General features: G+C 41.1%; 1 protein-coding gene across 2 annotated transcripts in view; it reads left to right on the forward strand.

Annotated features, from left to right (window-relative positions):
- Nucleotides 1-27138, forward strand: part of Wdfy2 (WD repeat and FYVE domain containing 2) — a 142133-nt gene that overhangs the window by 87539 nt on the left and 27456 nt on the right. For both annotated transcript variants that reach the window (XM_027390362.2, XM_035452074.1), the window contains exons 4-6: nt 8300-8354; nt 15381-15531; nt 23131-23243. In XM_027390362.2, coding sequence (XP_027246163.1) covers nt 8300-8354; nt 15381-15531; nt 23131-23243 — 319 coding nt within the window. The remainder of the gene's footprint in view (nt 1-8299; nt 8355-15380; nt 15532-23130; nt 23244-27138) is intronic.

Below are 27138 nucleotides of genomic sequence, written 5' to 3' on the forward strand. Positions count from 1 at the left end.
TGTGATTGGCAGCAAAGCTCCTTTACATCATTGCAGACAGTCAGAAGCAGCGCAGGCAAGTCAGCAGGATCTGAAGGTAAGATTGAGCAAACCTCGGGTCAGCAGGGTCCCTAAAGCCAACCGTTCCCAAACCCAGAACAACAAAATGGAAGCTACTCCATCATAACTCTAAGACCTTGTCTTTCACTCCCCCTTCATGGACAGTGACATGGACAGATGGAGTGCAGAAGCTGCCTGCGGCTTCAACTGACTTCTCTTCAGCCAGACATAAATGAGACTTGGTAAAATGGAAAACAGTACAACTCTTGTCACAAAGTTTTGTTTTTAGAAAGTTCTGCTTTCCATGGACTTTATTAGCCAATATGAACTTGTTATTATATTGACTTAATATTTTATAACTTTATCAGGTTTTATTTCTAATATAATGAATATCAATTCATACAACCTAAATAAATGAATGTTCTTCAAAATCCTGAGTAGTTTTCAGAAGCACACAAGTTCCAGCACAGAGTTATGAAGTCTGTAGACCACAGCCTAAGAAGCATAAGACTCAAGCAGTTCCAAGACCTCATGACAAACCTGTCCACTTTTCTGAGTTATAATTCAAAAAGTCTAACTTTCCTTAGCTCTGCCTTTTTTGAATACCTACCAAAAGCCTACACAGCTTTCCCTAACACCCTGGGCTTCCTCATTGTTTCTCTGAAGACCCTCCCTTTCTAACACCTGCTTGCCCAACCCTAAAGGCTTTATTCTTTTCCGTCTCTCTCCTCACAGCAGGTGTTGGGATTTTCAGCTTACCGGCCCTATTGTTTTTCTCTCAAGTTTTAATACAAAGATTCTCAAGTTTGAGGAAAAAACAAAAACAAAACTAAACAATCTCAGAAGGTCATTTTTAGCATTATTATTCTAGGAGTTGAAGTTTTATTTGTGGACTTTCTGAGTCCTGTTTTGATGTCGAGATGAAGGTGTAGAGGTTTCACTCCAGCCTCTGATGTACCCCCACACCCCCACCAACACCTCCCACCAGAGTGGTCTGTTTAAGATCAGTAATGAACTCATGTGGACACATTATCACACACAGTCCATAGCTCAGGGCTCATTCTTGGGGCTCTGTTCTCCGGGTATGGACGAATGTCAATGACATGTAGCCATCCCTGTATTGTACAGAGTAGTGCCCTTGCCCTGTAAGTCTTCATGTTGTGGGATGACTTCATGGATCCTCCAGTAATAAGAGAATGGAAGCTGAGTTGCTTTGCATTCATTGGATTTCCTTACCAGGAACAGCAGACATCCCAAGAAAGCCCCCGAGTGTGAAACAGGTTGTCCAGCACAGCTTCCTTGCAAAGCCTCTGCTCACAGGCTCTTGACTTTTCATGGGAAATCCTCTCTCATGTCTGCAATTCCTTGCAACCAAAAGAGTGTAAATGAAGCCTAGAATAACCTATATGTACATTGTTAGAAGCTACATAATTTGTATGGTTCACAGTTTAAATTTGATTCTGAAATTCCTGAAAACAGGCAAAAAGTCAACACTGCTAATTCAGAAGATATGTGATAAAAATAAAGGCAGTTTTAAAGGTAGTAATATTTTTATAATATACCAATTTTAATTCAAACTTGTATAGAGGTTCCTCAGATTATTAAAACTAGAATTACCATACAATCCAGCAGTCCTACTTAGGGGTGCCTGTCTAGTAGAATTGGAAGCAGATACTGAAAGCGGTAGCTCCGAGGCAGAAATAGACTAAGTGTCCATCAAAAGATGAATAAAGAAAATGTGGTGTCAACATATGATGGAACATTTTGCATCCTTAAAGTAAGAAGAAGATCCTGTTTCATGAGATAAATATCAGTAAACCCAAGGACATGAAGCTCAGTAAAGTATGCACAGTTCTGGAATTGCAAACAAAACAGCACTGTTAGTTCACTTGCATAAGGCATCTCAAAAAATTGTAATCACAGAGAGAAGAAATGTTCACATGGAGGACCTGTGTGAAGACATACTATCTTTTGCTCTCAGCTCTCTCCTTGTATTTCATGTCTTCCTTGTAAAGAATCCCAAGCATTCAGCATCCATGTTTGATTTACACCTTGAAATCTTGAACTTAAGTTCCTTTTTAGAAAAGTAGAATTTTCTCCCTGGCTTTTAGAAGGTGTATTCTGCTGTCAGTAGTGCTAATCTCTGGTTAACAAACTCTAAAAGCCACCCATATGTTTCATTAAACTCAACAGTAATACAGTAAGTTAAGTGATTAAGGAGTTGAAAGGTTTTGCTTTTCTATTATTAAATTTAATGCTAAGTTTAACCCAAAATCTAAATAAAAACTAAATATTTAATGTAAGGGAGATAGAAGGGTGTGTGAAAGGAGAAGAAGGACTTAGGTTGAATGTTGTATATCTTCACACACAAGCTCACAAGTGTGTACCTCTTCACCTTCAGTTATAATCAAAACATCAAGTAATATATTTGACAATGTTTTGGTCACTTCTGTGTAGACTTAGCTACTATAAAATGAGAAATTTACTATTATCACATTGCCAACTGGACTTTGTAAATAACTAACAATGGAAGTAGCTGTAGAATGGCACTTCTCTGTCTCCACCAGAAGCAGTCCCTCTGTGGACATCAAACTGTGTGCGTGTGTGTGTGTGTGTGTGTGTGTGTGCGCGTGCGTGCGTGCGTGCGTGCGTGCGTGTATGCGAGCGCGCGTTCAGCAGCAGATGTTAAGGGAAGAAAAAAGTCTTCAGAACCTAAGTGTTGACTCACTTAGATACCTGACAGAGAATGGATTCCCACAGAAGGACAGCCTTCATAATCGTGAAGAGGTTACCGTGTGTGTGTCTCCTCTTTTCAGAAATGGCTTTGTATAGCGCTCATATTGCTTTGAACCTAGGGACTTCTTTGTAACCCCTTGCTAGTTAATAAAGCATACACCATTAGTTTTGCCCTTCATTCCTTATAAATTTGGACTGAGTTCTTTATTTTGTTGTGACCTAGGTTATTGTTTTGTTTATTTTTCTGAGAAGAAAGCCTTTTTAGGGAATGTAACTATAGTTTTGTTTTCTTGTAAAGTAGACTTATGCATTCAGTCAGTGTATGTCTTTGATACACCACAAACTTGACAAACAGTTGGTAGCTAATGATCTAATTTTAGATTCTGCTTTTAATCTGTGAAGTAGTGTTAGGTTTTAAGAAGAAAGAGAGATTGTTGGCACTCTTTCAGATAAAGCAAGAAATTTAAAGTGTAGATTTAAAAATTATTCATTATTGTGTATCTGATGTAAGTTTTCGGGGAGGGGCACATACATGCTGAGGACAGTTCTGTGGAATTGCTTTCCTCCCTCTTATTTATCATGGATTCTGTGGATTGAAATAAGCTCCTCAGGCATGCATGGCAGGGTCTTTAGCTGCTGAGCCATCTTGCTACCCAGGAGATTTTTTTTTTTTAATAAATAATTTTTTCTTTTTCATTTACTTTACACCTGACAGCAGTTTCCTTTCCCTGCTCTCCTGCCCCTCTCTCTCACCTCCCCTTTACCTCCTGCTGTCCACTCCTCCTCTGTCTCCATTCAGAAAGGGACAGGCTTCCCATGGGCCATAGGCATCAACAAAGTCTAGCATATCTAGTTGAGGCAGGACCAAGCTCCTCCCCTTGCATCAAGGCTGGGCAAGGCAGATCTTGGGACTAGCAGGGCCTGCTTTATCAGGATTCTCACAGATCCGTTTCATTGATCCTTACAAATCAAGTAAGGTGGTGGACAATGCTTAGACCCGTTCAATGTTCCTTGATTGGTGATACCTTATAGAAATGCGGGATGACTCAAGATATTACCAATGAAAAACACAGTATACCACCTACTGGCATCTTCCTTAGGCTGACAAAAACTCATTAACAAATGGGATTAGTTGAGGGAACTCGATATTACCAAACAGAAGCCATGATGTCTATTTGACATATGTAACTCACATGCAAATAAAAAGTGGTAACAGTTCTTGTGAAGCATTCAAGAGTGCTGTGATTGGCATGTGTCTAGACAAGAATGGACTTTTTAGTACTTTTTAAAATGACAGGACTTGTTAGCAACTTAAAAAAAAATACCATAGCCTGATTAAAGTCATTTTACCATCTGATTGACTAATTCTTCTAGGCTTGGTTTTCAGAGAAATTAAGAGAGACAAAGAAAAGCAAAACAGTGGTTGCAGATGTTCAAAGCTGCTCAAGCTAGTTAAAGAGATTAAATATAAAGATCTGTGTGTATATATTATGGAAAGACATTTCAATTGAAGTATTTTTTTTATAAACAGAAACATGAAAATTATAGCAGAAGCTGAGGATGGAGCCCAGTTGGCAGAGAGCTCTCACCTAGCATAGACGAGGGCCTGGCTTCCAACTGCAGCACTTCATAAATGGCATGGTGGTACAAGCACTCTGGAGGTGGAGGCAAGGGTTCAGATCCCATAGGGAATTCAAGGGCCACCACAACCCTACTCAAAAACTTACCCAAATTGCAATTTCAACTCAGGATGCCACAATTGCTTATTTGTTTATCAGTGAATTTTTCAATACAAAAGATCTGATAAGTAAACACAAAGGCAGAATATTGGGGGAGTGAAAGATTTTACTTATTATACAGTGGGTTACAAAATCTAGTAGTCAAAACTTTTCTATACTTCAGTAAGAGAATTACAGAATACAAAATGGCATTGACCACACTGTATCCACTGCCTCAGGAGTTATTGTTACCCAGATCCCCTGGGTGTATTGTTAGACCTTAACCAGAGCCCACAGTGTTTGGTTCAGCTGCCACTTTCTCACTGCACTTCCCTGCTAGTCCCAAGATCTGCTTTCGCCAGGCTCCCAATGGGGCTAGGTTAAGCTATTTCTCGGAGGGAAGTAGGAGTTCAAGCTCTGTGGAGCTAGTGTCACAGTTCAAAGGGAGCTGGGAAAGCTGCAGGGAAGTCCCTTCCCCTGCCTTCCCTCCTGTGTCCTTCTGACTGTCCAGCAAACAACTTCCTGTGTGCCTGAGAACCAGCTGGACTTCTCTGAAGTGCAGGCCAGCTTGGGAGTGATGTGACAGCATCTTTCTTGGTTTCTCTTTGTTGGTCCTTTGCTATTATTGCTGAAACTTCACTCTCAGATCTAGCATTCAATTGAAGACATTACCTCAGAGTCAGTTGTTGTTTTTTGGTCTTAGGTTGTTGTTTCCTTGGGGGGGGGGTTGGCTCCGGGCATTGGGGGTTGGGGTGGGTGGGGGACAAATCTAAAGCAAAATCTAAACAAAAATTTATACAAAAAAGAAAGTGCCAGGAAGAAAGAAAGAAGACGAGAAAAAGAAAAGACAATACTCTAGTATAAATAAACATTAGTGCACACTAAACTACAGCCAGATGCCATTTTCTTGTACATTAGTTTGTCAAGAGGGAAAAGATGAACAGGTCTATTGGTAGAATTGAGTGAATCACTGCCATGTGAAGGTGGAGACTGAATGCCTTCATGCTTCATGAAGACTGATGTGGCAGTGTTCAGTTTTTAATCAGCAATCTTCTATGTACATCAGGTCATATGAGTATACATGCTGTTTTATAATAGTAAAAATTAGCAGACAAGTAAAGTAGTCATTTAAAAAGGGCAGGACTTGAAAGATGAATGGTACACCCATTGTATAGAGTATCTCAGGGTCATCAGAAAGAGTATGTTAAATTAAGAGAATCCTGGAAAGATAGCTCCCATATATTTTAAGGAAAGATAGCCATTATTCGATTTTTATACAACCTAAACAAAACCCCTATTTTTGTATTTCCCTCTGTGTATATTTAAAAAGTGTTTACATTTTTAAACAAAATATATGAGGATACACCAAATAGTCTAAGTCTATTTGCTTAAAAAGTAAGGTTCAATGTGCAGTTACTAACTTTTCCTTTGTGTGCCTCTTGCATGCTTGATATACTATAATATGTATAAAATAATTAGGTAATAGGTAGACAGTAGAATGGAAAAAATAAGAGGATAGTAATTAAAAATGTATGTAATCTAATTTTGATTGATCAATCCTAAGGAAATAAATTTAAGCTTTATCTAGAATTTCACATTAGATTTTTTTGTGAGTGTATATATATATATATATATATATATATATATATATATATGCATATATATATTTCTGCTGGTCAATATCTGTTATATCTTCATTAGACAAACCCTGTCATATAACATACCTTCTGAACATTACAGCATCCTGTGAACTCATTTAAAAAAGAATAAAATCTGTGAGTAAAGGATGGCTGCCAATTTGCTAATATTAAAAAAGCATCAGCAATTAGTTTTCACATCCTATTTTATTATACATTTTATTATTAAACTATATAATAGCAGTATGATAGATATACTTTCAATAATACTTATTTCAAAGAAATGATATCACAAAAGGACCTTTAAATATTTAGCTTTTATATACTTAGACTAGTATGTGGTTTCCATCAATAAAAAGTGAGAAAATCTCCCCCAAATTTTCCTTGTCTGTATGTTTTTATTGTCATTGGATGAAAATATTTTAAAAAATTAGTTTACTAGTACAAAGTGAACTAGTAGTTTCCTATTTTGCATGCATGTCTTAAATCCTAAGTGAAAACCTGCATCAAATTGTTTGATTGTACGCCTTGCCTTTTTCCAAGAGGAATTAAGTTCTTTTTTTTGCATAGGCCAATGAACCATTTCAGTATATTACATGAACTAAACAAACTTGCCCAGTTATCAGTTGTGTTTACAGCAGACATGTTTTGTCTGTCTGTGTTGGAGGCTCTGGAGAGTCTTGTGTGAGGCTTCCCACAGTCAGTTGCTCAGTAGGGAGCTGTATATGTCTTTTCAGCTTTACCTGTCATGTTTTGATTTGTACTCTTCAAAAATGAGTAGATACTTTGCCACTCCTTGAAGGATTCATGATATGAGTTTGAACTAGCAAGTTGAGTAATGTTTTTCCCAAGAAAAGCATTGTAAAGAAAATCCCTTTGTAGGGAAGCTTCTTATGGGACCTGTGAGAGAAAAACAGAACCAAAGGAGGTAGTATATTCTGTCATGCTACCCTATTTTATCTTTGTGGCACCTGTCACAAAAATAATACAGTATTTTCACCTAAAAAAAAGTTAGATAATCTGTGAATTCAGTAAGCACCTAATAGCGAGAAAAGAATGTCAATGTATGTCCTCCCACTCGCTGTGTAAGGCATCAGAGAAAAATTAGAGATGCTCCCAACTGTTGTGAAAAGCCTTATTGTTCTGTTGTAAGCCCAGATGAAAGCACTGCTTTATTCCATGTTGCCCCTTCACCCCTGCTCCGCCATTCACCTTCAAAGATGTGTGGGTGTTTGCACTAGAGAAAGCTAATGAGCTCAACCTTTGGCCAGGCCTTGTAAATACCTGGTTGGAATCTATATGGGCATCACCAACAGCGTGGGTGCTTAGGAGAGACCCTTTTGTGTGTCCCTACAAGGTGTGCTGTGTAGAAACTAATGTCTTCAGTGCTTTTGTTGTCCAGACCCATCTTATCAACTTAGAAGGTGCCTTCCACACAACTGACAGACATATTGACTACTCACTGTGCCAGGGAACTGAGCAGTGGTCCTAGAGATACGGGGCTGAGAGCAGCCCCAGGAAGCTTGTTGTAAGGCAAAGTAAATACTAATGTGAACAGCAGATTCCAAATACCTAACAGTATTTCTCAGTAGAGAATTGCTGTCTATTTGCTCACGGCTAAAGTCCTTCGATGTTTGCTGTGGCACCAGCGAGATTTTAAATCCAGTTAGGATTGGCATTGATCAGAACCCTGGCTTGGAACATGATCTCATATGATTCTCCTCATATAAGAAAAGCCAGGTTGAGAGTAGTGAGGTAAAATTTCTGCTCTCACATGGGATCAGAGTTTGGGTTACCGTTGGAGAAGGTCACACATGCCAAATTGTGATTGATAAACCACTAATGTTATATATAATTCTGGTATGCAGTCTGTTTACTAAAGCATAATTGTTCATCAAAAATTTTACTTTTGTTTGGGGACTGGAGGATGACCCCTCTGTTAGGAGCACTGGTCCTTCCAGAGGACCCAGGTTGAATTCCCATCACCCACATGATAGCAACCAGCCATCTGTAACTCTAGTTCCAGAGGATCGGACTCCCTCTTCTGGCCTCCATGGGTACTGCATGCACTTGGTGCACAGGCATACATGCAGGCCAAACACCCATACACATAAAATAAAAATAAAATCTCCAGAAATAAATGCTTAATGCTTTCCTTTTGTCTTTTAGGAATTTATTTTGTCAGAAGATTATAACAAGATGACACCTGTGAAAAACTATCAAGGTAGGAGTCAAAGGATTGTTGTTAGCTGGCTCTAAAACTATTTCTTGGTAGTTTTCACTCTCACTTAAATCACTAGGTAATTTAAGACTACTTAAATTACCTGGGGAACAAAAAGAGAAACCCTGAGAGGTCAGTATTATCCCAGTTGTGAACTAAGTTGCTGAGGCAAGAAGGACCTGAGTTACTTGTAAGCCTGGTTCTACAGAGTTTACGCGCACTCCAGACTAAGTCACAGTGACTGCCACGTCTACAGCTTTGTCCTTCTACACCATGCTTCCTGGAATGGTACAGCAGGCTCAGGAAAAGTGGAGGCAGCCTCAGATGAGCCTCATTTCATGTTTGGTGAAATGCTTTGACATGTGTGCAGGGGTGGCATGGGTGGTTGAGTTACAGATTCGATTTGCATCTTCAACATGGGCTTATTGGCCAAATTCATTCTGTCAGTCAGGAGTAGTGTCTGGAAGGGACCTGTATCCAGACCAACAGTATTATGTCATCAGGGCATTGGGTCTCTAAGACCCGGATGTCATTTTGTTCAGATATCTTGATTGCATTCATTCTTTGTGGTCACCCAGCATCCCATGACCTCCTAAGATATTGTGCCATCAAGAGTTTGGAAGGTTCTAGGCATTGCATTCATTAAGATACCTTCACAGAGTATAGAATTCTATTTTTAAAACTTCCTTCAGCACTTTAAACATACTGTTCATTGCTATCAAATCTATCACTAGTTTAATAATTTATGGTCTAATCTACTACCCACTGGGTTTTAGAATTTCAGTGATACGTTTTGTTTTTAAAAGTTTGACTTTGTAAAAATATGACTTTTATTTACAGTGTTCTTGTTTTATTAGCTCCTAGTTTCTTGTTTTTAAATTTGAATTAGAAACAAGATTGAATTGCATGACAATTCCAGTTCCCTTCTCCCTCCCTTCCTCTCCTACCACCGCCCACAACTAAAACTAAACCTATCACATATCCTTTCTTCTAGTCTACACCTGACTCAACCTTTCTGCTCCCTCATGACCTCTGCATCCTTCCTTTTCTTCCCTTCTCATTCTCGTAGCTCCCTCCCCCCTCTTCCCATGTTCTCAATTTGCTCAGGGGATGGTGACCCTTTCCCCTTCTCCAGGGAACAAAGTTTGTCTCTTTTAGGGTCCTCCTTGTTTACTAGTTTCTCTGGCAGTGTGGATTGTAGGCTGGTAATCCCTTACTCTATGTCTAAAATCCACATATGTAGCACCTAGTTTCTATGTCTTTAAAAATATTTATTTTTATCTCATGTATTTGAGTGTTTAGTCTGCACATAAGAGCACCATGTGGGTCAGGCCTATGGAGGCCAGAGAGGGCATTGAATTCCAAGGAACTGGAGTTACAGATAGCTGTGAGTCACCATATAGGTGGTACCCACACCTGGGTCTTCTCTAAGTATGCCAGTTAGCCATCTCCCTAGCTCCTACCTTGATGTTTTGTTTGTCTGTTCTGTTTTGGTTTTGAGACAGACTTTCACTATGTAGCCCAGGTTGGTCTCAGATCTAGACCGAGGGAGTAAGTATATGTCACCCCGCTTAGCTTTAGTTTTCTTTTAAAAAAATTAAAAAGTAATGTTATTATCTCTTTCAGAATACCAGTCATGTTCCAAAGTTGTTGGCATTCTAATTTTTCAAAAATTAAAATAAAATTAAAACTTCTTCAGCCATAAAAAAACCCAAAGAATTCATTTCTTATAAACCTCCACTAGAGGAAACATCAAAGAAAAACCTTTGGGAAGAAAGAAATGTCAATGGAAAATATGCATCTATTCAAAGGATGAAGAACAACAAAATAGTAACTGCAATACAGTGTCTTAAAAGGATATTTGGGTATTTAAAAATAACAACAACACAGAACTGGTATCAGATACAAAATTAAAATGTGTAATGATATTTATAAAAGTAGGAGATAGGGAAAAATAGAAATATGCTGTTGTGAAGTTGTTCTGGTAAATTAGAGATACATACTGTTTACCATAAACAACTGTTACTCTGACAAACACAACTATTAACTAATGAAATAAAATGGAATTGTAAGATTATTTTCAGTGAATAAAAATGAAGGCCAAAGTAAGAGAAAAATGGAGAAAGAATATGGAAAAAAAGATAACAAATAGGAAGGGGATAGGTTTAAAACTAAAATGTCAATAATACATTAAATACAAATAGGTAAAACTAGTAATTAGAAATTGGCAACTTAAAAGAAAAGAGATCAGCAACTTTTAATTAAGTCCATTGAGTGAGGATTTGAGATTCAAATACCTGTACACAAGATGCTGTCAATCATCTGAGAAGCAAGTTGGTGGTAGAATGCTAGAAATCATACCATGAGAACACTAACTAAAGTGGAGCTCAGATAACTTTATTAATATCAAAGCACATTTCAGAGCAAAAATAAAGGGCCAGTCCAACAGAAGGCCATAATGAGCCTTTTTGTACATTTCTGGCATAATTTTGAAATAAGGTTAACAGTGAAGCTTTAGGGACAAGTGGCCACATACACAGTTGTAGTCAGAAGTTAAACCAATAGAACAGGCATGCAGAAGATTGTCAAGGACAATTCAGTGCCTTTCCCAATGGTCACCTGTAGAAATTCCACTCAACTGAAACAAAATGATTTTCAAGTGCTTGCAGAACTTCTGCTTTGATTGAAGCCATAAAGCAAGTCTTGATAAGTTTTGAAGGATTTAGACATATATTCTAAAAATGGGATTAATGTAAAGTTTGATGATGAATAGATCCTTGAGAAATCCTAAACTATGGGGAGGTAAATAATACATGTCTGAAAAATTCATGGGTTAAAGAAGAAATCATAAAGCATTCTGAACCAAATAAAAATGAAAAGAAGGATACTCGTATTTATAGGATACAACTGCTGCAGCTTCTATGGGGAGATTGACAGCTCAAACACTGGCATCATAGAAGAAGCAAGGTCTCAAATCAGAGACCTTGGTTTATGCCATTTGGGGGAGAAAAAAAAAAAAAGAAAAGGAATTAAAAAAACCTAAGCTACCCAGAGGGAAGGAAGACATTATTACAGCAGTTCATGAGGTATGAAACAGATAGTACAGGTTAGTCAGGGACACCAAAGGCTGTTTTCCTGAGTGATAAACTTGTAGCTAGACTAGCAGGTAGGAAGACATCGGAAATTGTCAGTATCAGGAAAGAGTGACCTGACCCTCTTTCAGAAGCTCTATGTGTGCACTGGGTGGTAAGGAAAACTTGTATTAGTTAGGGTTCTCTACAGCAGTGGTTTTGAACCTTTCTAATGCTGTGACCCTTTAATACAGTTGCTCATGTGGTGACCCTAACCATAAAATTATTTTCATTGGTACTTAATAACTATAATTTTGCTACTTATGAATTGTAATGCAAATGTCTGTGCTTTCTGATGTTCTTAGGTGACCCTTATGGAGGGTCATTTGTCCTCCAGAGGTATCATGACCCACAGGTTGAAAACAACTGCTCTAGAGGAACAGCACTGAGAGAATAAATAGGTGACAGACAGACAGATAGATAGATAGATAGATAGATAGATAGATAGATAGATAGATAGATAGGGAGGGCAGGAGAATTTATTAGAATGACTAACAGGCTCTGACAGTCCAAAAGAATGCATTATGGTCATGTGAGCTTTATCTCAAGAATGTAGTGCTGGAGTCATAGTATAAAATTAAATGGCAGCTGGTTGGTGGTAGTGCAGTCCTTTAATCCCAGCCTTTGGCTGGCAGAGGCAGAAGGCTCTTTCAAGGCCAGCTTGGTCTACAGATTGAGTTGTAGGACAGCAGGGATACACAGAGAAATCCTGTCTCGAAACAACAACAACAAAACACAACCAAATGGCAGCCAAATGTAGTTATGAACACCTTTTATCCCAGAACTCAGGAGTTAGAGGATCCCTGTGTTCTAGGCCAGTCTGATGCACATAGAAAGTTCCAGGACAGCTATAGCCAGATAGAGAGACCCTGTCTCAACAAATTAACAAATAAAACGAAACCACAAAAACTCAGTGTTGTATTCCCCCATATAAGGGAAGTAAAGCTCAGACCCATAGTTATGTACCCATGGTCATGGCAGTATGACCCCAGTAAGCCCAAGATAAAAGCCACTAGATGTGCATTGTGAGTTGAATGGACTGATGCAGTCCATTCTGAAGGCATATCACAAAACCTTCATGTAGATGGAAGTTTCTGTCCTGCCCTGTCCCACAGCCATTTAGTCCCAAATAAACACACAGAGGCTTACATTAATTATTGTGTGGCAGATGGCTCAGGTGTCTTATTGACTAGCTCTCTCTTAATTATTAACCCATTTCTATTAATCTGTGTATCTCCACATGGTTTTGGGTTACTAAAGAGTGCCTGGGCGTCCTACCTTCCTGGTAGCTTCGTGGTGTCTCCTTGACTCTGCCTATTACCTTTCTCTATCCCTGTTTGGATTTCCCACCTGACTAAATCCTGCCTGTCCATTGGTCAAAACAGCTTTATTCATCAACCAGCAGGAGAAACATATATTCGCAGCATACAGAAGGACAACCCCCATTACCTTCAGAAGGAAATAGCTTCAGCACACTCCAGCACAGTGAATGCCCATCACAAAAGAACATGTTGTAAAGGAATCCATGTACATGTGGTACTTACTAGAACCAAATCTATAGAGACAGAAAATGGAATGGTAGTTACCATGAGCTGAAGAAGAAGGGAAGTTGTAAGTTAATGTTTAATAGGCTCAGGATTTCTGTTTGAAAAGATGTACAAGTTCTAGAGAGGTAATTACTATCATATGTCAATGTGAATGTTTTTAATTCTACAGAATGTGTATTTAAGAATGTATAGGTTAAAATGGTAAATTATATGTCACATTTTCTGGAAAAAAATTAGAGATTTTATGTATAAATTGCTTGATGAAATGCCCAAAGCATAGTTGACTATGCCAATAAATATTAATTCCTTTGGAAAAATTTCTCCAACCTTGATGGCACATACCTAAGGCAGGAGAATTGTGCATTCAAGGCCAGGCTGTGCTATACCAGGAAAACCTATCTCAAAAAAGTAAAACAAAAATCAAATAAACCAACATTAAAAGTAATGTGGATAAACTAGGGTTGCTGATGATAATATGGCATGGCACAGCCTCTTTCAAAACTGTTTCAAAGAGTTAACATAGTTATCTTGTGACACAGAATTTTTACTCAACTTGTATAACTAGAATTGAAAAAAATATATTCACACAGAATGTGTGGTGAGGCACTGCCTGAGGCTGAAGGCATGATGGTGAGAAAGATGTTCTCCTGCTAAGACCAGCATCCCTCTCTCCCTGGTTCCTACTCACAGAGCCAGACATCAAGCCTGTGTTTTCCTATGAGTTTCTGAAGTTCAATGATTAGTATCTGCTTTTAAAGAGTTTTCTTCCAAGTAAGAGTTCCTTCTCCTTAGACTGTGTTTTAGGTTTTTGAGATTTTGTTTCATTTTTGTTTTCCCAGTGACAACCAGTCACTAAGAGAACTAACTTTGCCATAGAAACCAAGGTTTGCATTGCTGTGTGTGTGTGTGTGTGTGTGTGTGTATGAGAGAGAGAGGCACACACACACACACACACACACACACACACACACACACACACACACACACACAGAGAGAGAGAGAGAGAGAGAGAGAGAGAGAGAGAGAGAGAGAGAGAGATTGAGATTCAGACACCTCACTCTTCATCTCCACAGTGACTAAGAGGGTGTGTTAAATACCCTGAAGTTGGCAGATGGTTTTACTGCAGTGTGGCTGCAGACAGCCACCCACACTGTCTAACACTTCTTGGTAATCAAGGTGGGAAATCTGTATCTCACCATACTTTGAGTATACTCCTGCCCCACCAGACCACTAGTCAGGCTGCAGAGCGTGTCTTTGTTCATTCTGTTACCTGTGTTCATTGTCTGGCATCACATAGAAAGTGAAACTCTTCCTGCCTGAGTTTATTAACTGAGAACCATGACAACTTAGCCACACCACTCTGTGTCACTGTACCTCAGTTTACCCAGGTGAGCAACGGAGATGGCTAGAAGGGATGAACAGTCTCTTCTTACTCTGAAGCTGTGTGATGCCAAAATTCTAATAGGGTTGCCCTTGTATGAGTAACCATGTACCTACTTCTGCATAACAGATATTTCCTTCTTGTCTTAGTTACTTTTTTCTATTACTGTGGCAAAACACCATGACCAAGTCAACTAATAAAAGAAAGTATTTATTTGGGCTTGTAGTTCCAGAGGAAAAGCCCATGATGGCAAAGCAGAGGCATGGAGGCAAGAACAGCTTGAGAGATTATGTCTTGATCCACAAACAGGAAGCAGAAAGATTCCACACTGGGAATGGCATGAGTCTTTGGAAACATCAAAGCCCATCCCCAGGAACACACCTCCTCCAGCAAGGCCACACCTCTGAATCCTTCCCCAACAGTGCCACCAACTGAGGACCAAACATTTAAATATATGAGACTATTGGGGACATTCTCCTTCAAATTACCACCATTTCCTTTAATTAATCAATATTAATTCTCCAAGCATTTGGGTTCTGACAGAAAATTCTCAGAAATTTTGTTATGAATTTAAAAATCAGATTTCAACAACAGCAAAAGAACAATATTATTTTCCTTTGGGGGAAGTGCACATAAACGGACCACAGTGACTGTGTTGCAGATGTCATTCCTAATGTGACTTGTGGTCACACTGATCCAGTAGCCCCAGTATGCTTGACCAGGCTTTGGGGTAGGGAGCTTTCTGAGACAATAATTCTTGGATGGATACAAGCAAGACTGTGAAGAGATAGATCATTAAAAAAAAAAAAAAAGTGAAACAGCAAGTGTCCAAAGAGAGATACTGTTTTTCCCTGTCCCTGGTAGTTTTGTCCTTCAGCCTCTTCTGGCATGGGGAGATGGATGTAATGGTGGGCTGTGTTTTTTCCATTTTCTTTATCAGTCATTTCCTCATCTCTTGATTTTTTTTCAGCACACCAGAGCAGAGTGACGATGGTCCTGTTTGTTCTGGAACTGGAGTGGGTGCTGAGCACAGGGCAGGACAAGCTGTTCGCCTGGCACTGCTCCGAGAGTGGGCAGCGCCTGGGATGTTACCGTACCAGTGCTGTGGCCTCGGGCCTGCAGTATCCTTTGCTGGACAAATCCGTTTCTCCTTGATGCATGAACATTTGGGATATGTGCATTGTTTTCTATTTTTTATTTACTGTTTTTCCTTGTGTAAAAAAGATACTCAGAGACTCCTAAGGTACAAGGTATTGGGGGATCCCATGTAAACAGAGTGGAGTGAGACAACAGGCCTGCTGACTGTGATGAGGGATGTTCTGACACCTAGACAGGACACAGTCCCATGTGTGATTCTCAGCTCTCAGGACTGTGGTCCATGGACCTACAGCCATCAACAAAATACATTTGGTTTTAATAGACAAGTCATTTCTCCTACAGGAAATTCCCCTAACGTCATGAATACCCTATTGGTGCTTAGAGAGTGGGCCATGAGATTCCTGTTCATTTAGAAATTGGGGGGGAGGGAGCAGTGGTGCTGCCCAAGTTTAGAATCTGAGTTCAGTCCCTAGAACTCATGCTGGAAGAAAACAACTGGCTACTGGTAGTTGTCCTCTTATGCCCACGAGCACACTGTGGTCCACACTAATAATAATTAAATTTTAAATTAAATTAAATTTTAAGTATTTCTTGTCAGACTGCCATGCCAAGGACCAGTGAGCTAGCTGTCTTCTAGATGGTACCTTGCAACTTCATTCCAGGCCTGAAACCTATTCAGAATCCAGAGTGTGATATTCTTGTCTCCCAAGTTGTCAGTCCATGTACTTGGGGTGAGCACCTACTAATACCAGGGAAGGCTCACTCCTTGCTGCCGGGGCTCTGACAAGCCTGGAGTCAATTGGTGTGCGACATGTTTCTCCCACTGCAAGGAGAAAAGTTCTCTTGTGTGAAAAAGCAGACTCCTCCAGTTTCTGACATGTGAGGCAGGACATGGAAATCAATACCGTCCATAGAAGCAGGAACAGTGGGGCCTGCTTTGGGGTTTTATCTCTGTATTTATAAAGTGTCTAGTCAGTTGTCAATAATATGACAGCATGCCATGAGCTGTCTCCTTGCACCTGGGTGATAGTGGGTGTGTTTATGAGTGCACAGAGGCTAATGATGCCCTTGTTTCTCATGAGAAGGGCAAGATTGAAGGGATGAAAAAAAGACCATAGTGGAAGATTGCAAAGGTGGAGAGTTTCCAAGACCAGAGACAAAGTTAACAAGGAGAGGGAGCTTGTCCTTGACAGGGCAGCAGCTTCAGATGAGCCCGCTGAAGCCTAGAAGGTGCTGCGCTGCCAGTGAGTAAGATGGGGGCCACTGTTCTTGGTTTTCTGCCACGGACTTCTGCTTTGTTCCCTTTGCTCTTGGATAGCAGTGCTGATAGCATCCTGTGACTTACACTGGTGCTGGCATCAGTATCACTGACGAGTATTATGGTGCATCCTCCATTTATCTTGTGCCTTGCTTAGCCAAACCAGGCTGTGTGTGCAAAGACACACATAGGCACCCAAGTGATAACTTTTCAAACTATCTGAAAATGAAAAACAAAAATTACAATTAAACTTGCCTTGACCATATAACCCTTGTTTAAGATTATAACCACTAGTTCCAAAAGTCACCTTCATTTTGTGACTGTTTTCCAAGAACAGAATCATGTTACTGGTTATCAGAAGCACATTGTGTGAGTATGAGAGAGAGTGTGAGCGTTGTGTGTGTGTGTGTGTGTGTGTGTGTGTGTGTGTGTGTGTGTGTGCGTGTGAGTGTGTGTGTGTGCACTCGTGTGTGTGTGTGTGTGTGTGTGTGTGTGTGTGTGTGTGTGTGTGTGTGTGTGTGTCAGACAGCCCCTTCCAGAAGATGCATGCTCCACCAAATTCATCTTAACAGTGACTGTTTTCAAGCTACAATGCCAATCCTTTCCCCTGAGTATCTTGGTAGTAATAAACACTGATGGCATGATAATCCTATGCTTTTACCAGAGGAGGTGATCTAAGCCACGAACCATGTGGGTTTTTTTTTTTTGTTTGTTTGTTTTCCAAAGCCAGGGCCTCCACTCCTAGCCACTTCCTGGAATTTCCTGGTGAATAGGCAAATAGTTAGGCAAATTACTAACCTGTTATGGTCCCACCTCTACCTGTTTCCTCCCTTTCCTCCTGCCACTGTCCACTCTTAAGAGAGTTTTGTTTATTTGTTATTTTGTTTGTTTTTAGCAAAATGGAGGAAAGAAGATCTGTGAAGCAATGTAAATGCAGAGGGTGAAGTCTTCACCTCTGTCTTTGCAGAGGACAGCTGCCAGTGCAGGAGAGGCCTCCACAGATGAATGACACAATACTGTCCTGTCTCCACCTGTCATTTTTCAAAGTTAGCAAGTGACAGACTGTATCAGACCACATTCATATGTCCTCTTCTTCCAGGCCTCTCGGTAGAAGGTAGCAGTGACAATAACCGAAACTCAAGCCAAGAAACCAAGGAGACAAAAAGACTGACCAGTTCACCTGTTGAGCTATCAGTTCCCAAGAAACATCAAAGTCTTGGATTACTTTGCTATGTACATGACCCTTAGACATTAAGTGACTGACCATAGTAACAGCGGTAATGAGGAAGGAGAGGAAAAGGAGGAAGACGCGAGCTCAGCCGTTCCTCAGAACTCAGTGCCCCTGCACTTGCTGTGGCTCGCACTAGTAAAACTGTGTGCTTAGTTCCTATGTAGCAACAAAGGCTTGGAGGCCCAGAAAGGCCAACGGATTTATTTGTCATTGTCCTGGCAAAGCGGGATGCTAAAATTTGGGTACTAAGATTTCCTGTACACATCTGCCCAGTCCAGAGTGTACTCTTTCCCGAAGGTCCCAAAGCAGGGCAGACGAAGTGGGGCTATTTGCCTCATGCTGTACTTGCCAGTCATTAGTTAAGGAGATTCTTACCCACCATCCCCTATCAGTGACTTATTATTTGACCATGTTTTGACCTTTTTTTTATGCTTCCATAAAATAATTCAGTATGCTTCATGTTTTATCTTTTTCTTCAAGAGTGGCAGAGATATTTCTAAAATGTCTCCGTGTGTGGTGAGATGTTTTTCTACAAGTGTCATCGCTTAGGTGTATTCCCAGTCAGGTCAAGAGTTCTGAAAAGCTGTTAAGATTATCTTAGTTTCTTAATGGTGCCCTTAATGTCAGTTTTGAGCACTCCAGCACTGGATTACTGTCATTTTATTTCAACTCCTTTCTAAGTCCCTGTTGAGACCATGGCTTGGTTTGGGTTTTTGTTTTTGATGTTGTTTGTTTTTCATTTTTTGAGACAGGATCGATCTCTCTCTCTCTCTCTCTCTCTCTCTCTCTCTCTCTCTCTCTCTCTCTCTCTCTCTCTCTCTCTCTGAAGCCCTGGCTGTCCTGGAGCTTGCTCTCAGGCTGTTCTTAAAGTCAGATATCTGCCTATCTTTGCCTGCCAAGTGCCACCACCCCTAGAAAAAAAATACTTTAATGGCACTTATCTATAACTCATATCCACTGATGGTATGTATGTCTGTCCCTTTTTGCCACAATGTTCTGAAGCAAATTCTAGATGCTAATGTCATTTTATCTAAACATGTTTTTGTTGTTGTTTTCTTGAGACAGGGTTTCTCTGTGTAGCTTTGAAGCCTGTCTTGGAACTCGATCTGTAGACCAGGCTGGCCTCTATCTCACTGAGATCCACCTGCCTCTGCCTCCCGAGTGCTGGGATTAAAGGTGTGCACCACCACCACTCGGCTTAAACATTATGAACCTCTAAAACTAAATATTTATTCATAATCACAAAGATATAGTTCCCTCTAGAAATTAATAAAGTTCCATAGTTCTAAATCCTCTCTTCTCAGCTTATGGTGCTTGCTTTGAAAGTCACTTTTTGTAACAGATTTCTTTGAAATTGGATGTAGACACACTATACCTCATCTAGATATTGTCATGTAATCTGATTCCTCCTCTGGAACACTTGCTACTGTCTCCGGAAGCTTCTGATTTGCTTTCTAGATAGCCCTCATTCTAAACTGACCCCTCCACATCCATTGGCATCATGTACTTTGTTAGACCCCCCAGAAAACTCAGGTATCCGGGGTCCCAGGCCACGACCTCGGGTCACCCCAATCACCAGGCGGATTCCTGCTGCAAACTGCATGAGGATTTATTGTTTTTTAACGAGGTAACCCCATGTTAGACCCATGTTAGCTTGGGTCTTTCACCCATCCGCCATGGCAGATGGCTGGCAAAAGATAGCTCTTAGGGGCTCCCGAGAGATCTTGTAGGGCAGCGTAAGGGGAGTGTCTAGGGGTGCGCACAGGCTCAGGATTGGTGTGCCTCCAGGCTTGGAGGGCTTGCCCTGTGTTGATTGGCCAACTTGTTGTTATGGCCCATAGGCCCTCCCAGGGTGGTTGCTATGCTCTGTGCGTCATTGCTGTGCACCCAGGGTCCTAAGGCATAGTGCCACCAGCTAGCTTCTGATTGGTTCCTTGTCATGAGGCAGGCGTCTGACCTCTAAGTGACCAAGGCAAGGTTATGGCAAGCACGTGTTACTGTCATGGCTGCCAAAATGGGGAGCTGGTCCCTTCAGTTCAGCTTCCTGTGCCCTCGAGTCTGTGTGTGTCCAGCCTTTTGTACTTCCTTATGGTGATGGTTCTGTGTACTTTACCCTGCTACCTATCAGGAGCCCTGAGAACTGGGTCATCATCTTTACTCAATCAGAGCACAATTCATGACTCCAGGACTGTCCAGTGGCTTTAGTGAGTGGGATTGTTGCTCCTTTTGTCCCAAGAACAATCAGTGACTTGGGCCTCTTAGCTCCTAACCCTCTACTAGCATTTCTGTTACTGGTTCTGTCCAGTGCCAAGCTTTAGCTGAGTCATTTCCTTCATGGAGGAGCAAAGTGGCCATTTTCTAGTCTTATCATATCTTCCTCACACATGCTGTTTGGATTTATTTGAAAACTAAAGACTTTCCTTACTATCTAGTGTTACTTATCAACCCTTATATGACATTTTTGTAGAAAAAAAGATAATCTTAATTCTTGTCATTTAAATTTTCATTTGTGCTTTCATGTTTGTTTGAGAACAGGTTTTGATACACAGCCCAGGCTGTTTGGAACTCACCATATAGTTCTTCCTGGCCCAAATCTCCATCTTCCTGCTTCAGCCACCTGAATATGTGGGAGGTACAGGCCTATACCACCACACCTGACCAACTCCTTTTCATTAACTGCTAATTTAGGTAGAGAGTTAGTGCCCTGCAGAGCAGAGTTTTCCTTTTCTTTCTTTCTCTCTTTCTTTTTTTTTCTTTCTTTCTTCCCTCCTTCCTTCCTTCCTTTCTTTCTTTCCTTCTTTCTCCCTTTCTTTCTTTCTTTCTTCCTTTTCTTTTCTTTTTTTTTGTGCTGTTAGGAACTCTTAGCAGTTTTTGTTTTTGTTTTTGTTGTTTAGGTTTTTAAAAAGAATATATTTAACATATTTTAATAAATGATATTTTTAAAATATTAAACTCCAATCTTTGGCTAGTAAGAGTGTCATATACTAGATTGTGTGTGTGTGTGTGTGTGTGTGTGTGTGTGTGTGTGTGTGTGTGTGTAAGAGAGTGTTTGTCTGTGTGTGTGTCTGTGTGTATTGCTAGTGACCAAACCGAGGGTTTCACAAATGATAGACAAGCACTACCATTGAGCTACATTCCAGACTCTCCTCCATGTCATTTCATAGTTTTTATTTTTCTTGGATTTTTTATCGAAGTTTTAGGTTCACGGAGAAAAAATTAAATATTAAGATTTCCATTTGTAACAAGTAATAAACCTATGTTAGCATGTGCAACTTGTATCAACTCAGTAGGCTTTAAAATCACCATGGAAACACATCTGTAATCATGTGTTGTATGACACTATTCCTGTGGAGATGTGAACAGTTGTCTCCTCACCCCAGGCAGGGAGCAAAAGACAGACCAAAGTACAGATACCTCCAGGGTTCAACTTGGTGAAACAGTGAGTTTTATTGGGCCAGGGATTATTTACAGGAGCAGAAATTACTCAATGACAGCTGCTACCAAAAATCCATTCCAGCCAGGTGACGTCTCATGAAAGATGGAATCCTGCACACTGCACAACCTGTAGGCAGCTCAGGATGAGCCTCATCCAGGTGGCTCACTGGTCGCAGCTTCCAGGTGGCCTAGCTAGTTTCTGTTTCTTCTGGGTAGTTCAGATGGTCTGGACATCTTTTAGGACACAATTGTGTCCATTGTCATACAGCTGGTCTGGAAGTGTCTCTCAGCAGTCCTTACAGCTTCTCTATGCTTGGGGAGGGAGGGACTGAGTGAATCTGGTCTTCCAGATTCTTCCAGAATCTTCACTTCTTAAGACTTTAAACATTTTAACATCCCTGAAGGATGGAATGTTTCATTTCTGCCGAAAGGAATTTCCCTCAATGTGAAAGGTTTCCTCAGAGATTTCAGAATAGTTACACAATAGCACACTGGTGAAGGATTCTAGAGTAGGTTAACTGCCATGAAAAGAAACACCCTAAATGCAAAATAATGAAAAATACATAAAATTAGAAGATAAACATCCTCTGAATTGAAAACAGAATAAAATGGATGAATACTAGGTTTCTGTGTGTCTTAAATATCTGATTCTAGACCCCCCTATTCTAGGCCATTTGTCTCTCTGTCAATACTCACACTTTAAAGAAATTTGATAGGCCAGACATTTATTTAGCTGGCACTGCCTCTAACGAGAGCAGTCACCATTTTAAAAGGCAGGGATTTTGGACTCAGTAGTTCAGCAGCCCACCCAGGCAGACTGCATACTGTGATTAAATCACAGCATCTCATCTGTACGTTCCTCACAAATTTACCACAGCAATAAGGGGAAAGACTGATCAAAATGTATTACATGAAAAAATAATAAATAAAAAATTAAAAAATCAGAACAACAAAAAATCCAAATGAAGTATTTCACCTTCATTTGCAGATCACAAAAATGTATGTTGAGGCTCCACCACACCCACATAAACCTCACAGAGTGACAGGGGGAAAGATACAATATGTATGCTTGACTCAGAAGTAAGGTGAGCCCCACTCACCAGGCTGCTTTCAGAGATGAATAGATGAAAATGGCTGAGCAGTGACTGGTCAGACGGCCACAAGGACCTCAGCGCAGAGCTCCCATCACATGCCCAGCACTGCAGAGTTGGCAGTCAGTAGCACATAAAGCCTGAGGAGCAGGAGACAGCTATGACATCACAGCAGCTGCAGGCTAGAACAGGAAGCCTTGAAACTTAAGGTGCTGAAACGGTGTTTTCACTAGAGCATGTCTTAGCACCCCTCTCACAAAAATAAATAAACAAACAAACAAATAAATAAATAAATAAAACAAAAACAAAACCCCCATTTATAGCATATTTTAATATCTGGTAGATTTGCATGCTTTCAAAGTATTGCTGTATCTTCTTGCTTATTTATTTTTCTTTATGGATTTTGGAAAGAACATATCATATTGCATCTGACTGTCTAGCATTATTGTACATACTGCATTTTCTTAGTCCCCTTTCATGTCTTCCAGGACCTATCTTTAAGTTCTGCTAGCATGGCATTACATATTCCTTGTTAAACTAATGTAGATTGTTTTGGTTTTTACTCTCATAAATCCCCACTTTACAGTCCTTAATGATTACATGATAGATTTGATGTTGAAACCCGTCATGTGTTTATTGGTGATCACTCAGGCCAAGTCACCATCCTCAAACTGGAACAAGAAAACTGCACACTGCTCACATCCTTCAGAGGGCACACAGGTAAGATCTGAGCAGAGTCTCCTGTCCCCACAGCTTATTCTGGTGCTCAGGTGTTATGTTTGAAGGTGGCAGAGAACAACCTGGGCTCGGGCAAAACTCCAGATGACACAGGTACACTTAACTGATTGTAAAATGCTTCGGTAAGAGAGAACACCAAAAAATTTTCTCCGTGAGTCAAACAGAAGAGAAACCATTCTCTTTTGAGAATGTTAAGGGCTGGCTGGATTTTGGCTTGCTGTGGAGAAGACCAGTGCTCGCATGTGTTATCACGGTGCTTGAGACCATGTGGCAATGGTTCAAAACCCAGGAGACTGGTAGGACACTTGTCCTTTTCACACTTGAAGTGAGAAGATGGTGTCCCAGACAGGAAGGGAAGCGAGACTCTGTAAAAGGGGACAGATTCATCTTTCCTGTTGGGCCCTTGAGTTTATAACCCAAGGTCCCCTTATATCACTAGTGTGCTCAGGATCATCTCTGCAAGGTAAAAGAAAAAACATAATCAATCATTTGCAACCCTGGAAAGACTTGAATCAATGACAGTAATGAATATTGGCATTTTTTGGAATGGCATTGGTTCCAGAAAAATGTTCATTTTGGGGAAATGTGCCACTGCCTGGTTTTGTGGTTGCTAGTGGGCTTTGGTGTAGTTTTTTGCTTTTGTAAATAAGTAACTCATGCTTCGGTATAGAGATAATACTCCATCTGGATGTCATAGAAAAACAAAAGTACGCTCGGGCGTTGGTGGCGCACGCCTTTAATCCCAGCACTTGAGAGGCAGAGGCAGGCGGATCTCTGTGAGTTCAAGGCCAGCCTGGTCTCCAGGTCGAGTGCCAGGATAGGCTCCAAAGCTATACAGAGAAACCCTGTCTCGAAAAGCAAAAAAAAAAAAAGAAAGAAAGAAAAAGAAAAAGAAAAAGAAAAGTAGATGGGAAAGGATGTTTAATTAAATAGTCCATTTAGTCATAAGGGATTTGCAGGGGTAGAGCAATAAGGGGTCAGAGAGAGATGGCTCAGCAGTTTAGAGTGCTTGCTGCTCTTGCAGAGGACCCGAGTTCAGTTCCCAGCACCCACACTGGGTGTCTCACAGCTGCCTGTAACTCCAGCTCCAGGGATCTGACCTGTATGTCTAGGCTCCAGTGTCTCCTTCCTTTGCCACATGCTTCCCAGTGGGCTCATGTCTTCAGTTGATGGCATCCCTCCTTCTTGGTGATCTTGGAGTATTGAGATGCAGGCTGACTGTCTGCCTTACTTGCTTGTGTGAGCCAGGATCCCTGTCCACATTCACTCTTGAGATTTGGATATCGATATCATTGCAAGAGTGTCATTTCCCAGCTGGGGGCAGAGTCGCCTGTTTTCCCTCTCTGTGTGTTGAGTGCACCCCTCATGCCAGTCTCATAACCACCCTCCCCGTTTCTCCTTCCCTCTCCCACCACCTCCTTCAAAAGCTATCCGCTTTTAAATGCTTTATTTCTTGCCTGTTCTATATATATTCTGCTACATACCTAAACAAGACCTTTTTCTTATGTGTCTTCTCACCTCTGTATGGGAACCATCCTTTCTGTGGGCCCAGACTAATTCTCAGGAGCCGCACACCAAAACAGACTCCCTTTGGGCAACAGCTCCTCTTCATTTATTCTTACACTTAAGGTTCTTGCTCCTCTGTTCAGGAAACAAACCAACCCTTCTCAGTCCCACATCCTCCTGTAGCTGTTCCTATTACTCTTCTAATTCTATTCTTGCAGAACTGAAAAGTTTACTATTTTAACCATTTTGTTTGGCACATTGCTGTTACTGTCATCACCACCATCTATCACAGACCACTTCATCTTTGCAGCTGCAACCCTCTGCCCTTAGATACTAGCCCCTCCCCCATCACCCTTGGCTCTTTCGGTGGAATGTGACTCCTCCTAGTGCTTCTCCATTTGCAAAGGGCTTGTTTGCCTGCAGACCATAGCAGCTAGTTCCTCCCAGAATGCCTTTCCCTGACTGCTCCAAGGCCTTCTTCACCTTCTGTTTACCTTCCAGCCTAGAGGCAAACGTCTGGTTTGCCTCCTACCTTATTTGAATTGCTCTCCTTCGGGTTACCCTTGGTCTTTCATAACTGTGGACTAGCCTTTCCCACCTTCCTTTTGCCTGCCTCTGGCTGTTCTCAGAATCCTCACTTCAGCCTCCAGTCCTCTTCTCCTGGTCTTTTGCTCCATGGTGTTAATCTCACTGGATACTCTCAGTCAGAAAGAAAAGCACAGTGTTGTCCTCAGATTCCTCAGAGCCCAGTGAGAGCCAAGCAAGCTACAATGTAATGGTGCCTGATGACAGAGGCCTGGGAAAAGAGGCACCAGGGACTTCCGGTGCATACTTGGAAGGAGTCATTGGAGGGGGCATTGAGGGAAGCTGAAATCCTAGGGGATGAGTGAGTGTTGAATTCTTAGGGAGGAGAGGACATCCAGGAGAATGTTGGCATGGTGAGGGCACAGAGATGCAAGAGCCTGTGCTCTGAGCATTGACAGTGCCGCTCACCTCTCCAAGGCTGTGCCTTTCTGTGTGGAGGAGGAGCAGAGGAAGCTGTGGCAAGGTAGCCAGAAGAAAGCCAGTCACTTAAGATCCCTAAGACTCACCCCAAACTTACTTTGGCATCCTTGAGAAACTATTAATGAGATTGAAGCCAAGAAATAGAGGCTTCTGATCCCTGGGAGCTGGAGTTGCAACATTCTGGTTCTCTGTAAAAGCAGCATACACTCTCAACTGTAAAACCATCTCCCCAACTCCAGAAACTGTCTCTTAAAATGGGGTGCTGGGGGGGAGGGGAGTGGATAGATTAAAATGTATGAAGTTAAAGATTAGCATGGTGGGGGCTAGGGTGTTGCTCGGTGAGTAGAGTACTTGCTAGCACAAGTGAAACCTGGGTTTGCTCTGGGAGCAGGGGGTTGTAGGGAGAACGTGCCTGCTGCTAACTAACCAGATTGGATTAGGCAGAAGTGGCCTCTTGACTCTTTAGAAAGTCACTCAGGGATCCCCTGAGTTCTATGTTGTTATTACCAAGGCAGCAGGTGTGAGAAACTGTTTCTGCCCTCTGTGATGTTAGCTGGATATGGCTAAGAGTCTTACATTTTCTGCATGCTTGCTGTAATATAAAATGTTGCTTAGGTATTGGCTCTTAATCTTTCTCATAGTTTAAGGCATCCCCGTCTCGTTTTTTATCATGAAATATCTTTGAAGCAGATGGCATGGCTCAGGAAGGTTGCTAGCTCCCATGAGGGCAAATCAAGTCATCAAGACACTTAACTTCTTGCAGAGAGGAGCTGCACCAGTTGGCTGCAGCACAGCTTGCTCAGCTCCACTGAAGGCACAGTTCACAGTATTAAGCTCTTTCTATATAGGAAGCCTCTTCTATGCCTTGTGTAGTCCCAAATTCTTGGAAAGGGGTTTTTATAAGGGCCAAACAAAGACCAAGGCCAGATCCATTAGAGTAGAGAGATGTCTCATTGGTCCAGACTTGACGCACACATAGAGGTCTTCAATGTTTATGGATGGAGCCATGGTCAGTCTTTCTCCCAGTCATTCTCTTCCATAGGGAGCCATGGCCATTTGCCCCTTCATTGTCTCTTATGATGTAGAAACTCATACAGAAATGTGGAGTAGTGATGGAACCAGCCCAGCAGCTGCAGTTTCTAGTCAGTGGAGGTCTATTTTGTGTTCCTAGCTCCCTCTGCTGGTTTTCTTTCTGGAGCTGAATGCCAAGTGTCATGATTCTTTTCTGAAGACATTTCTTCATATACACTTCTACTAAAGAGCTCTACATTGAGCTGAACAAATCAGGGAAACCTATTTTGATTTAAGTTAGTAAGTTAGTAGCATGAATAACATCTTCTTTATTTGTATGATTTTTGTTTTGTAT

This window comes from Cricetulus griseus (assembly GCF_003668045.3).
Source record: "Cricetulus griseus strain 17A/GY chromosome 1 unlocalized genomic scaffold, alternate assembly CriGri-PICRH-1.0 chr1_1, whole genome shotgun sequence".
In the NCBI taxonomy this organism is placed as follows: domain Eukaryota; kingdom Metazoa; phylum Chordata; class Mammalia; order Rodentia; family Cricetidae; genus Cricetulus; species Cricetulus griseus.